Raw genomic sequence first — 13,236 nt, 5'->3', positions numbered from 1 at the left:
GCCAAGCACCTACTATGCACCCAGCTCTGTGCTAGGCACTGGTGACACAAAGGGGAGTAAAGCACTGTTTTATTTTATACCACACACAAACGAGGTCATCGGAGGTTTTTAAGACGTTTCCAGGAGTCACCCACAAGAAATAGGAGACAGAAGCAGGATGCAAACAGATGCCTTGAGGTTTTTAGGGTACTGAGTCTAACAGAGTAATAGGCCTGGGTTGAAAGAACATTTAGTTGACCTGCCCATGGTCACAAATAGCACAACCTCTTTGAGCCCCTTCCAAAAGAAGCTACAGCTCCATCACGGCCTCTGCCAAGCTGACCTCCTCCTCCCTTGGCCCCCATTCTTCAGCTTTTTCCTCTTGAGGAAGCCTAGCATTTAAACCCAGAGAATGAGCAAAATACTTTTTAACCATGAAATTAGATTTTATCATTCTTAGTCATGAGAAGTCCTATAATTGCACAAATTATCCGTGAATAACAGGAAATACTCTCATGTTCATCAAAAGAGCAAGACCTGTTGATTTGGAAACTACTGTAAAAACCTTGGGACTTTTGTGCATCCCTCCTCCCTCCCCCCATACACACACATCTACTGTTTGAGTTAAAAACAGACAAAACCCCGCACTAAGTACCTTCCTGGTTCCATCACAGTTTGGTCTTGCAGCTATGTAGACGAATGCACACTGTTGTTTGTAAGTATTTTAAATGATGTGCTTCTCTCACAATGGACACTTTGGTATTAGCCTTTTACACATGTCAGGCTAGGTCAGTGGTTTGAGGTCCAATACTCCTCACCCATAAAGGGCTTGTTCTTAGAACCACTCTACAAAACAATCCATTCACTACTGTATCTGCAATGTTGGAAAGAGGGACCACAAGGAGAAGCTATTTCAGGTCTCATAATGAAAGAAACAAAATAGATAAAGGGGGCATGTCACTCCTAGGAGCAGCTACTGATCCTTTCAGTCCTTTGCACAAGTGTCCAATATTCACTTCATCCCATCACATGCCCAGTGATAACAGGACCAGCACTGAGCCTGGTGCCTCACACATAGAGTATTTTCAAAATGTTTGATGACCCAACATTGCATCCCCTGAATATAACATGCATTCTCAAAATGGAGTCAAACTCATATAGCACAAGCAGCTGCAATCTCTAGGAGTCAAATTCTCTGCTTATAGAAGATTGAAGTTTCCTTTGCAGCATGGCCCTTAGTGTTCTCCCATCCTCTTACATGGTTGTTCTGCCTCTCAGTAGCCCCTCTAGCCCCAACAGCTGAGGGAAAGATCACATCTGAGAAGGGGCTGAAACACACCAGGCAATCTCACTCCATGTACAACTCTGACAGGTTGGTCTCTCTGTACACTGATGCAATGCTTGAACCATTCAGAGGAGGCCAGTGCACCATCTGCGAGTTTTTCCATCTCTGCTCTCTCTCTCTCACTCCTTTGCGTAAATACTCTCACCCCTGTCTTTTATTCCTATCACACAGATAACCATGAGCTGGCTCTAAGGTGATGCAGCCTGTGATCGAGACCCATGGGCTTCCAGGATGCTCCTCCTCCCTTGGGGAGCCACAGGCCTAGATCTAAGAGAGTTGTGTGACCAACCTTCAAACCTTCCTGGCAAGGAGTCAGTGGCCCGGGCCTTCCGCTTCTTCTTCTTCCTCTTGTCACTTTCTGCAATGGGAAGGAGTTCACTGCTGCCCATCTCTGGAGAAAAGAGGAGATGTAAGGGAAATATCACTGTACTGATCAAGCCATAAGTTCACCCAGAAGAAAAAGGTTGGGGGGCAGGAGCTTTACACTGATGTTTTTTAAATATCTGTGAGGACTATTGATTTGTTTTGACCCAGGAGGCAAAACTAAAGGCAAAACCATTACAGGAGATCACTAACTGTAGAGAGGAACTCAGGCAGACGGGCTGGATTAAAGGAGGACAGCAGAAGCCTGCTTTAACCAAGCTTATTAGCACATGGATTTAGATCTGTCGCCAGTTAAACTACAGTCCCCAAACAGAACAATGAATCCATGAGCAGAATCCCACCCGTAACATCCTCCAGCCTCAGCATCAGAAAGGCAGGACTGAGGGAGCTAAGCAAGAAGAGGGGTGTGGTTGGGAGGGGTCCACGCAAACGAAATCATATGCTCAGTAACCTCCCTGTGGATGTGCCTGGGGATTCAAAAGGCCTTCAGTGGAGATTGCTTCTGTGAAGGTACAGCAGGGCAAGGGATGGGTTTGAGGATGGCCCTAAGTTACTTCATGTCCAAGAGTACAGACCTGAGTGCCTGTGGAGCCCAGAGCTTGCATACTCTCCCCTCCTCAGCTCCTTATTTGAAAGGATGCAGGTAGGGCCCATTCAGGAGTCTGCTGTCGACAGGCTCTACATCAGACTGCTGGATGAGGTCATTTATTGCAAAAACATTATTCTCTCTCCCTGGCAAGCACCTGGCTCCCCATGTTAAAGGGAGGATTTGTGAGGCAGACCTTCAGACACTGGACTGATCGGGCAGAAAAGGGTAGGGACAGAAAGAATAAGCAGGAGACTGAGAGGGGGAAGAAAAAAGGAGGAATAATGAGCCAGTGCCCAATCACAGTACTGTTTCTAAGACACTCTAGATAGGGCCTTCCCCTGTTAAAGATAAATTACTTATAGAACATGTCATGCCCCTGATCCAGAGCACAGCCTTAATACTCTTTGCCTGCAGTTAGAAATAATAAGATTTCTCTGAAGTCTCTGGGTCTAAATCCCCACCAGGGTGATTAAACCTTTACATCCTTCTCAAATAGAGGCACTCCAGTGCTGATGGGGCATATGATGTGAGAGACTTTTAGACCAACTGAGCGATTTTGAAATGGAAGCTGGCTCTTTGCTTACTGAGGGGAAAGGCCCATTCTCTTCTCAGAGGACCCTGGCTGAATGTGATCAGAGAAATGGCAAGTCTGCTCAGGAAGATTGATTGGAGTTGATGCATGTCTTCTATACACTGTGCTCAGAAGCAAGTACACAACAGTCATTAGGAGGAAGCACACAGAACAATGGCACTTTTCAACATCACAATCCAGAAAGCATGGTTAAGCAGCCAAGTGTCTGACAGCTCAATTTAGGTGCAGTCTTCCTTCCATTTTTAGGATCTGAGGACAGCAGATTTTCAATTATACTTTAGAGAACAGACAAACACACGGATAAAAGGAATCCACAGAGGATCTCAAAATATTACTCTAGCCAACAGCTTCAAGGACAAGATATATCTGGGGACTGCAACACGCTATGAATTCAAAGAACTGAACTTAAATATCAGCACCCAAATATCCATTCTTACCAAGGTAAATTACAAGGAAAGAAGCTGCCCAACACAGCGAGAAACTCCACGGAAATAAAACACAGGGTCACTCATCTTCAGGAGCTCAGGGAGGGGGCACTGGCCATTGGGACAGCAGGCTGAGAAGGAGGGACCACAGTCCCTCTTGCCCTGCCCTTATGTGCAGTCCAGTGTCAACCCTTGTTCTCATCTATTTTCTCAAGAGTACTGCGAGCCAAGTGCAGAGTGGACGGATTTCGGATTCACTTCTCTTTCTCCTTCCCCTGCCCACACTCTGATGGAGGGCCTAAGGACAAGCAAAATAGCCAAAAGGCAGGCAATGTAGAGGAGCAGCAAGAGAGCTGGTGGCATTATAATTCACAGGGGATGCTCAGACATGCTTATGGCTCTAGCTGAAAACCCTGTTAGCAGCAATTTATACTTGGTTTTTACCACAGCAGGGCTGAGGGAGCCTCTTGTGGAAGAAGCATACCTCTGAGCACCGCCGCACACACAATATTAGATTTTATGGCTTCACACACACGAAAGATAGAGTACCTGGTCTATTCTGCATGGATTTCAATGGAAGAGGGTACACCAGAAGGGACAAATGGTTAAGACTTTCCTTGGAAATAGAACTTGTTGAAGGAGAGTTGTTTTTGAAACTAGGAAGAAAAAATGTAGGAAGACAGTGAAGTGGAAAAACATGCTTAACTTCCCTATTTACACTGGGGGTGGGGAGGAGAGGTATCATAATCTTACCAAGGGGTTGATAGTTCCCCATCTGGAGCCTGTCCATACACTCTATTTTATCACAGACAGTCCACTAGCAGGGTCTGTGGGACCTTAATTTATTATGCATGCAGTCATTCAATAAAAGCTTCCTCAGGGTGCAAGCCTCCACAATCAAGCTGGTCCTTGGCTCACCTCCTTCCCTTGGCCTGAGAATGCTTCTCAGCCATCAAAACCCAGCTCAAAAGTCTCCTGCTCTTTGAATGAGTTAAGGTTTGTGTAAACACTGTGGACATCAGACACTATGCAAATAGATAGTATGACTACACAGAACTAGTAGTTAGTGCTTCATCCTTAGCTCCCAAACACCCTGCTAGAAGCTCTATTAGAGCACTGATTTTATTTGGCCTTGAGCTCTCCCCAGTGTTCCTCAAGGCCAGGACTGTTGCCTGTTCATCTCCGCATCTCCTGTAAGTCATGGAACAGTGTCAGACACATGTCAGCCTTCAAAAAACATGCACTGAAGTGAAAATATGAAATGATGCACATACAGTCATGTATCACTTAACGACGGGAATATGTTCTGAGAAATGCGTCATTAGGTGATTTCGTCATTGTGTGAACACCACAGAGTGTACTTACACAAACTTAGATGTTATAGCCTACTACACACCTAGGCTATATGGTACTAATCTTATGGGACCACCATCGTATGTGGTCTGCCGTTGACCGAAATGTCATTCTGTGGTGCATGACTGTAGTTAATGTTTGGTGCGGTGCATGTCACCCAGGCCCTTTAACTGAAAGAAATGTGGGTACACCTGTGCCCTGCAGACAATGCAGAGTAATGCTATTCAGTTCTATGACTTCCCTGCCAAATTCCCTCTAAAAAAAAGCCCCATGATCCAAAAGGTTCTTAACTTTCTAGCCAGAAGTCTGGTCCTTGCTATAGGATTGGGCAATATGTCTTGTTATTTCAGAGGAGGAAGTAAGCACTTCTTTTAAATTTTCAGGCAGACACCGGCTACTGTGGAGGCTCCCAGCACTTTCACTGCCTCTAGCCCTTGCCTTCCTCTTGGACAGGGCTTGGTGATCTACCATTTGTGTGTTGGTGGAGGTAGAGCTGGAGAGGAGGCACACTGTGGACAGGCAAGGCACATGGGCTTCGCATCAGGAGACCAAGGTGAAAGTCCTGGTTCCAATATTACCAGACATTGCACCAATGCCAAGTCACTTTGCCTCTTAGAGTCTCAGTTTCCTCATCTACAGAATAGGTTTAAAAATAATACCTGCCCTTTCCAGCAACCTGTGAGGACCCAGTGAAATACTTAATATAAATGCATGTCAAAAAACATGTGTATGCAGACACAACAGAGAGAACACTAGACAGAAATACACAAAAATGTTAATATTACTACAATTTGAAAGAGTGCCTACTATGTGCCAGGCACCATGCTAGGTATTTTACATACATTATCTCTAATTTTTACAATAATCCCAAAAGGTAAATATTTCACCATATTTCAGGTGAGGAAACTGAGGCTCAGAGCTTAAATAATCTACTGACCTCCAAACATCTAGTTAGTGGTTTAATTGGAATTCAAACTCAATGCTGTCCTTTCAAGTCCAGGCCATTTCTAACCTATTAGTTTTCTCTGTGTGATGGGGTGATTTTTATTTTCTTCTGTATATTTTTTAGTATTCTCCAAATTGTATACAATGAAATTTATTACTCTTTTATGCTATTATTGTTTTAGTCAAGTTTTACACACAATAATTTTTCTCCAATACATGTTGGAATTTAGAATCTGATTATACAGTATTTAAAATTATATCTAGATTTCTCTGTATTGAAATTTGACATTCAGTGAGGAAAAAACATTTCAGGAATATTGGTGCCTTGAAGATATTATTTTTATAATTTTTAAAAATAAAAAATACTATTGTAATTTTCATCTTTTTTAAATGCTATTTTTTAAAACAAAAAACTTTCTAAAAACAAAACAATGCATTGAACATTCAAGCCTGAGAGACACCAGTTTAAATCCTGGCTTTCCACCACTGCATGAGCTTTGGCAAGGTGCTTAGCTTCTCTAAGTATCAGTTTCTTCACACACAAAATGAGGGCAGAGTAAGGCCTGGGCTGCCTACATCATCAGGCTGTTGACTTATTCATTCAACAAACACTAGAGTTTTTGGGCACCTACTGATTGTCCAGTGCTACACAGTGAGAATACAAGAGAAGAGAGTCTCTGTCCTTAAGGAATTTAAATCCACTGACACGTAAAACAATTCCAATCCAGTGGGACAAGTGCTGTGACAAGGAAGTCCCAGGTGCTGTGGGGCAGAAGACAGGCATCTAACTCAGTTTGGTAACTAGAGGAGGAGACGGCTAAGCTGACACCTGAAGGATAAGTGGGAACTGGCCAGGGTAGGGGCTGGGGAGGGAGTCAGAGGAAGGGCATTTGCCAAGCCTGAAGGAGAAGCAGCCTTGCCAGTTAGTGTGAGTTAGAGAGAACTCACAGATGAGGAGGGCCGAAGACTCTCACTCAGTGGGACTTCAATGGCAACAGATATTCCTGACATGCAAGTACCAATCCATATCTGGTTTCCCCCCGAAGGTGACCCCAAGTCCTGCCTTCTGAAAGAACTGTGTCATTTCTCCATGAAGTCTCTGAGCCACACTGTCCCCAAAGTCACTGGATCTGCTTTCCGTATTTTGGTAGAGTCTATAGAGAACTAACCAGCTCCTACATCTGGTATGTGATACCAAAGATCATCATTTTTCCCCTAAGAGCATGACTTCGCTGGCTGACTCAGCTCCGCCAACCTAGCTCATGCTCCTCTGCTAACCACTCTAGCACTCTCCTCAAGATCTGTGATTCACTCCTCTTCCTAACCTGTACGAGTTACTTCCCTCAGTCACAAGAGCTTTCTAGAGACAGAGCAGCAGTCAGAGCAAGCTCATGAGTATAATTAGCAATTCAGCTGCCTTCTCAGTCATCAACTGGCTGAGGGCACCCAAACTAATGGAGAACTGAGAAAACGAAAGGAAAGTGAAGAAATGAAAGGAAGGGGGATGGACACTCTTAAGGAAGAGGCCAAGACTAAGAAATGTGAGGCAGAGGAGGCACCTGGGGAGACTGAGCCTGAACACTTCCTTTTCTAAAGTGGTAGTAGTAGTTACAGTATACACTACTACTACTAGGGACAGTACACACACACACGTACGTGGTGCTTACCATATGCCAGGCAATGTTCCAAGCACTTTACAAATACCACATTTTTACATATCCTTATTTAACTTTATTATAACATAATTTATTTAACTTACTTAATCTTCACAACTCTATGAGGTAAGCATAATTATTATCCACATTTTTTTTTTTTTGGTGAGGAAGATTGGCCCTGAGCTAACATCTGTTGCCAATCCTCCTCTTTTTGCTTGAGAAGATTGTCTCTGAGCTAACATCTGTGCCAATCTTCCCCTATTTTGTATGTGGGACGCTGCCAAAGCATGGCTTGATGAGTGGTGCGTAGGTCCCTGCTGGGGATCTGAACACACGAACCCTGGGCCACGAAAGCAGAGTTTGCCAAACTTAACCATTACACCACTGGGCTGGCCCCTATTATCCACATTTTACAGATGAAGAAACTGAGGTACAAAGAGATTAAGTAATTTGCCCATGGTCACATAGCTAGTAAGTGGCAGAGATGGGATTTAAATCTAGACAGTCTGGCTCAGAATTCAAGCTTTTAACTAAGGCAGAGGGGGTAGCCAGTCAGACTTAGTCAGGCACCAACAAGAATACTTTTATTTAGAAACCTTAGCACAGAGCTTCCCTACTGATGTGCTGTGAATTAGACAGTGATCCTCTCATCAGGCTGAACGATATCATGTTCTGTGCATGCTGTGATGTCAAAAAGGTTAGGCAGGGGGCCGGCCCCGTGGTGTAGCGGTTAAGTGCACGCGCTCCGCTGCTGGCGGCCGGGGTTCGGATCCCGGGCACGCACCGATGCACCGCTTGTCAGGCCATGCTGTGGCGGCGTCCCATATAAAACGGAGGAAGATGGGCACAGATGTTAGCCCAGGGCCAGTCTTCCTTAGCAAAAAGAGGATTGGCATGGATGTTAGCTCAGGGCTGATCTTCCTCACCAAAAAACAAAAAAACATTAGGCAGCACTGCTCTAGCTTACATAATACAAGGGCATTATTACCACATTATCATTATTATATTAATCTAAAGCCTAATTTATCAGAAGTTCCTTCTTCCTGCTCTGAGATAGTTTTGTATTTTGTGTTTTGGCATATTACATATGATGAGCTACAAACCAGTCCACCACATTATCTCATGGCAGTTCTGGTATCAGGGACAAGGCTACATTGTTCTATCTGACCTATTAGTTGGTTGATTTGGTTTCTGATGATATCATTACTATGCAAGGGACAAGGTCAAGGAAAGCGTACACTCAAACAGAAGCTAGTCAAATTTAACGCATGATGGATGAAAGGAGCCACCTGTGAAATCAGCTTGATCAAAGGATCGTCTGTCTGCGGGTGTGATTCCAGAGGGCTAAGGTATTTCACAGGTTTTTCCCAGGAGTCCTGTGTGTGGTGAGGCTGGGCAGTATTATGCAGATTTCAGTGTCTCATTCAACTGCAGTGAAGGCAGTTTGAGGCCTGCTAAGGTGCCAGGAGGGTGATGATTCACAACATGCCTCAAACTGGGCTGGGATAGTAGGATTCCCAGAGGCAAAAGGTCTAGATTCAGGCCCATCTTCTTCCTCTGTTCTGATTCTGGGATCACAAGCAGCCTTCAGAGCTGTCATTGCATCTCCTGGTGGAAGGAATGACATGAGGAAGGGTTGAGGGGGTGAAGGAAGTAAGTGCTTAAGAAATGGCAAACAGGAGTAAAGGACTGGATTTGTGTGAGCAGGACAGTGTAAAAAGCTGAAAAAGGTAGGCTGAAGTCAGATCATCCAAGCTTATTAATATGGCCTACAGGGCCCTCCAATATCTGGTCCCCATCTACTTTCCAGCCTCACCAACCAACAGTCAGCAATTCTTTCAAGTAAAAACGAAAACAGGGGCTAGTTCAGCCTGCAATTCAAAGAATCCCACAAGTGCATTTCCTGAGACAGCCAGTGTCCTTTGGTACGCAGCAGAAGTGCTTTATGAGCATTGCCATTTTGTCACACAGCATATTAAAAAGATGTTTACTCAAGGGTTGAGATTCAATAAAATTAATAATTTTTACTGCTTCATCAAAGACATTCTTGAGTGAAAATGGCACTTTTTGAAAAACTGAGTGTGTGGCAGTGAAGAACACAACGATTGCTAGTACAGCTCAGTGCCACTGCCTTGTTTCGTGCTAAGGCACCAGCATTTTGCCTACTGTTGCTTTGCAACAACAAATGACACCTTAGCACTATTATGAAAATAGTTTTGACCTTGCAGATACCCTGAAAGGGTTTCAAGGACCCCCAAGGTCTGCAGAGCACACTCGTGAACCGCTGTTCTAGGCAATGGGGAGGGACTGGGGACGACTGGAGCTTGCTTTAGGGCCATCGAACTAGCTGTGATGTGCAGAACAAGCTGGAGGCTGGAGAGGGACTGGAGGGCAGAGTGAGGCTCTGGCAACTACCCGGAGGAAGGCCAGGAAGGCCTATAACTGAGGCAGGGATAGAACGGAAGAGAAAGAAGCGAGGGAATGAAGCCAGAGAGGGAGAGCTGGTGCTGGTCCTGCCAAACAACTGGAGATGGTGGAGGAATCCAAGACGCCTACGCCCCTTGAAGGAAGGGACAGGGTCTAATTTCTCTCTCTCCCCACTGCCCAGTATGGAGCCAGGCACAGAGGGGGACCTCAGTATACGTTCATTAACCAAAGTCGGGTAACCATAAGGGCAGTAGTACCACCAAAGGAGAGGAGAATTCAGGAAGGGAAGCTGGCTGGGGATGGGGGACAGGGGAAGACAGTGTGCCAACGGGAAGCTTCAGATGACGAAGGGTGACCACAGAGCAGCAAAGTATGAAAACTCACAGATCATGCTAAAACCCGTCTCACACAGCCCTCATCTGACCCAATCTACAAATGATGCATCATTTATAACCTGCCAGGCATGATGAAACCTCAGGTTAGAGTGTCATACAGAACACTTCAAAACGTCATCATATGTCACCTATAAATTTAATAAATATGAAAAAAAAAACCCTGAAAAAACCCTGAAAACCCAAGCCATTATTAACAATGGTTACTTTGGGAGAATGAAAATGGGTGGTTACAGAATTTTACTTTTTATACTTCTGTTGTATTTGATTTTGTTATGATACAGCTGTTTTACTTTTTATAATTAAAAATAAATATGTTTTACTGCATGGTTTTCCTTATGACCCTCTCTGCCATTTTATTCTGGTAGAAATGTGCTCCTCCCTACTAAGTAACTGTCTTAGGCATGCCAGGCAGCCCAGCTAATCCTAGCTGCCCAGCTGAATACTGAAATCTCTGACTCACTTCTTCCTCTGGAAATATCAGGTAATTTCAACCTGAAGCAATCTAAAAGGCTAAGTAAAATGTACATCCAATCTTAGCTATAGTTTGTCCAAATTTGAGAAGCGAGTCCTCTGTAAACTTGAAATTCCAAATAAAATAATGCTCCTGTCAGTGGGTTGCTGTCTTCCAGCTACAGGAAGTATTTCAATGGCCTCTGTATGTAGCAGACATTCCTTAATTCTCCATCAGCCTCCGCTTCATCATATCTGCCATGAAAATATTCAAAAAGCACAAATAGAAAGGATACCGAAATGCTGACTTCTTTAAAAGGACCAGAGAAGATAAAGATCAACCAGAGAAGATAAAGATCAACCTAAGTGTTCCCCAAACCTATGCATTACACCAATAAGTAGATATACACAAGCCAATCACAGATTTCCCCAGTCTATAAAATCAGACATTTGAGCATTTGAAAATGCTGACACTAAGCATTTGAAGATTTGACAAGGGTCTGCGTAAAAATTTTCAGATTCTGTTTCCACTGCAGGATTCCAGGCATAAAAAGACACAACTGGACCTGGATGACAGATATGGATACCTCTGTTTGCTGAGCAGTCTCATGGGGAAGGTAAAAACTAACACTTCTCTGTTGTCCACTTTTCTAGAGATGAATGAGCTCTTGCTCCATCTCCTAGTGGCCAGGTCCAAGTCTCACAGGCAGGAGGCAATAGAACCAGAAAGATAAAGTAGATGCAGAGAGCAGCAGGTGGCATGAACGGGAACAAGGTTTTATGCCAAATGCACAATTATTGCTAGTTTTCCATCTCATGCAACTTCATTTCTGTATGTCCACTGTTATTTTTCATCTTGTGGCTCTAGCTATCATGTAACAAAGTTGATTTGTCAATTTCTCTACAAAATGAATATATACTTCCCCTTTTCCCACTGGAAAAGCTCTGAAAATGCAGTTTAAATCCAAATTACTAGTCCTTGTGCCAACATTCTAAAATGGTTTTCTAACTGGAGGCCGGATGTGTGTCACCATTACCTCAAATCACGTGTCCCAAACTGGACTCATCCCCAACCCCCACCCACCACCTCCTTCCTCCTTTCTCTTCTTCTCTATCAGATTATATCATACTGCCAGTTTCCTAGCCACAGAACCTTCATATCATTTCTAATATCAAGTCTCTTTCTCCTCCAATCTCGTAAGCTCCATATACTCACAATGTCAGGCTTTCCCTGTCTGGCATGTAGGTCCTTGAAAAAGAACACCTATTCACCCTTCAAGGCCCATCACAAATTACTGAAAGTAGTCCCACAAACTACAGAAGCAGTCCCAGACTCTTTTTTCTACTTCATCCAGCATTTAATCAAACCCACAGTATGCTATTATACTTAGAGTTGGCTATACACATGCATATGTGGCTCTCCCACGAGGCCATAAGCTCTTCAAAGGCAGGGACGTAATCTTTTTCATCTTTGTATTTCCAGCATCTAACATAGTATCTGGCACAAAAAAGGGCTCCAGTAAATATCTGAATGAAATACTTCATCCACAAAGCATTTCTTTATTGTCTCATAGGGAATGTTAGCACATAGAATAATCCTTCCTATTGTGCTTTTTACTCCCAGACAAATCTCTGTGGCCCAAGGAAACTATTTCCAGGGCCCAAAGATGCTCAGGTTACACTCTCCTTATGGCCACAACACTTCCAGGGACAACTCTGAACATCCTTGAACTTCAACTCTTTGGCTTTAGTCCTACCACAGGTTTAAACCCCTTGGTCCCTTCGTGTTGCCTATAATAGGGGTTGGCAAATTTGTTCTGTAAAGGGACAGATAGCAAATATTTTAGGCTTTGTGTGTCACATGGTCTCTGTTGCAACTACTCAATTTTGCCTTTGTAGAGCGAAAGCAGCCACAGACAATACACAGTAAATGAATGATTGTGGCTATATTTCAATAAAACTTTATTTATGGATACTGAAATTTGAATTTTCACACCACAAAGTATTAATCTTCTTTTGATTTTTTTCCCGCCAACCATTTAAAAAGGTAAAAAGCAGTCTTAGCTTGCAGTCCATACAAAAACTGGTCGTGAGCCAGATATGGCCTGTAGACAATGGTTTGCCAACCCAGCTTATTTCCCCTCCTCACCAACTCCATTCCTCTCCCCAACACACACATACACACACGCACACACACACACACTCGCACTCCTCTTCATTTCCACCTCTAGCAGGCCTACAGTAAAACAACCCTCAGACCTCCTTTATGGACTTCGGGTTATTCTGCTGTTTGGAGCCACTCCAGGGCTGGGGAGGTAGAAATTTCACAGGCTTTCAAGCCATTGGAGCCTAGATTCAGATTCTAGCCTTACCATCTACTAATGAGGTAGCCTTGGACATAATACTTAACATCTCTATGCTTCATTGTCATCACCTATAAAATGGGGCAATAACACCTACATCACAGGGTTGCTGTGAGAATTAAATGAGCTAATGTATGTCATGTTCATAGCACAATGCCTGGCATATAGTAGGTGCTCAATAAATAGTAACTATTATTCTAGCTTGGGATACAGCTTCCCAAGATCAGCTGTGGCCCTAGAAAGCAATCCAGCCACTCTGTAAACTACAACTGGGCAGCAGGAGGGAATAAACTGACAGTCAAGTACAAAGGCAGAGAAAGAATTTGGAGGTATT

The 13,236-nt window shown here is 43.8% G+C and overlaps 1 protein-coding gene across 8 annotated transcripts in view; it reads right to left on the bottom strand.

Moving 5' to 3' along the window:
* MKNK1 (MAPK interacting serine/threonine kinase 1) overlaps positions 1-13,236 on the bottom strand; it is a 42,194-nt gene that overhangs the window by 21,990 nt on the left and 6,968 nt on the right. For 7 of the 8 annotated variants that reach the window (XM_087446003.1, XM_087446004.1, XM_087445997.1 and 4 more), the window contains one exon: positions 1,614-1,715. In XM_087446003.1, coding sequence (XP_087302129.1) covers positions 1,614-1,713 — 100 coding nt within the window. In that variant the 5' untranslated portion in view covers positions 1,714-1,715. Of the gene's footprint in view, positions 1-1,613; positions 1,716-13,236 lie in introns of those variants that run through there. The other variant, XM_087446001.1, reaches the window with a different exon arrangement.

Source organism: Ceratotherium simum, chromosome 22 (genome assembly GCF_057802395.1).
Source record: "Ceratotherium simum simum isolate JZ-2026a chromosome 22, ASM5780239v1, whole genome shotgun sequence".
Lineage (NCBI taxonomy): Eukaryota > Metazoa > Chordata > Mammalia > Perissodactyla > Rhinocerotidae > Ceratotherium > Ceratotherium simum.
Note: the sequence above shows the minus strand (reverse complement) of the source record. Positions and strands in the feature narration are given on the sequence as shown.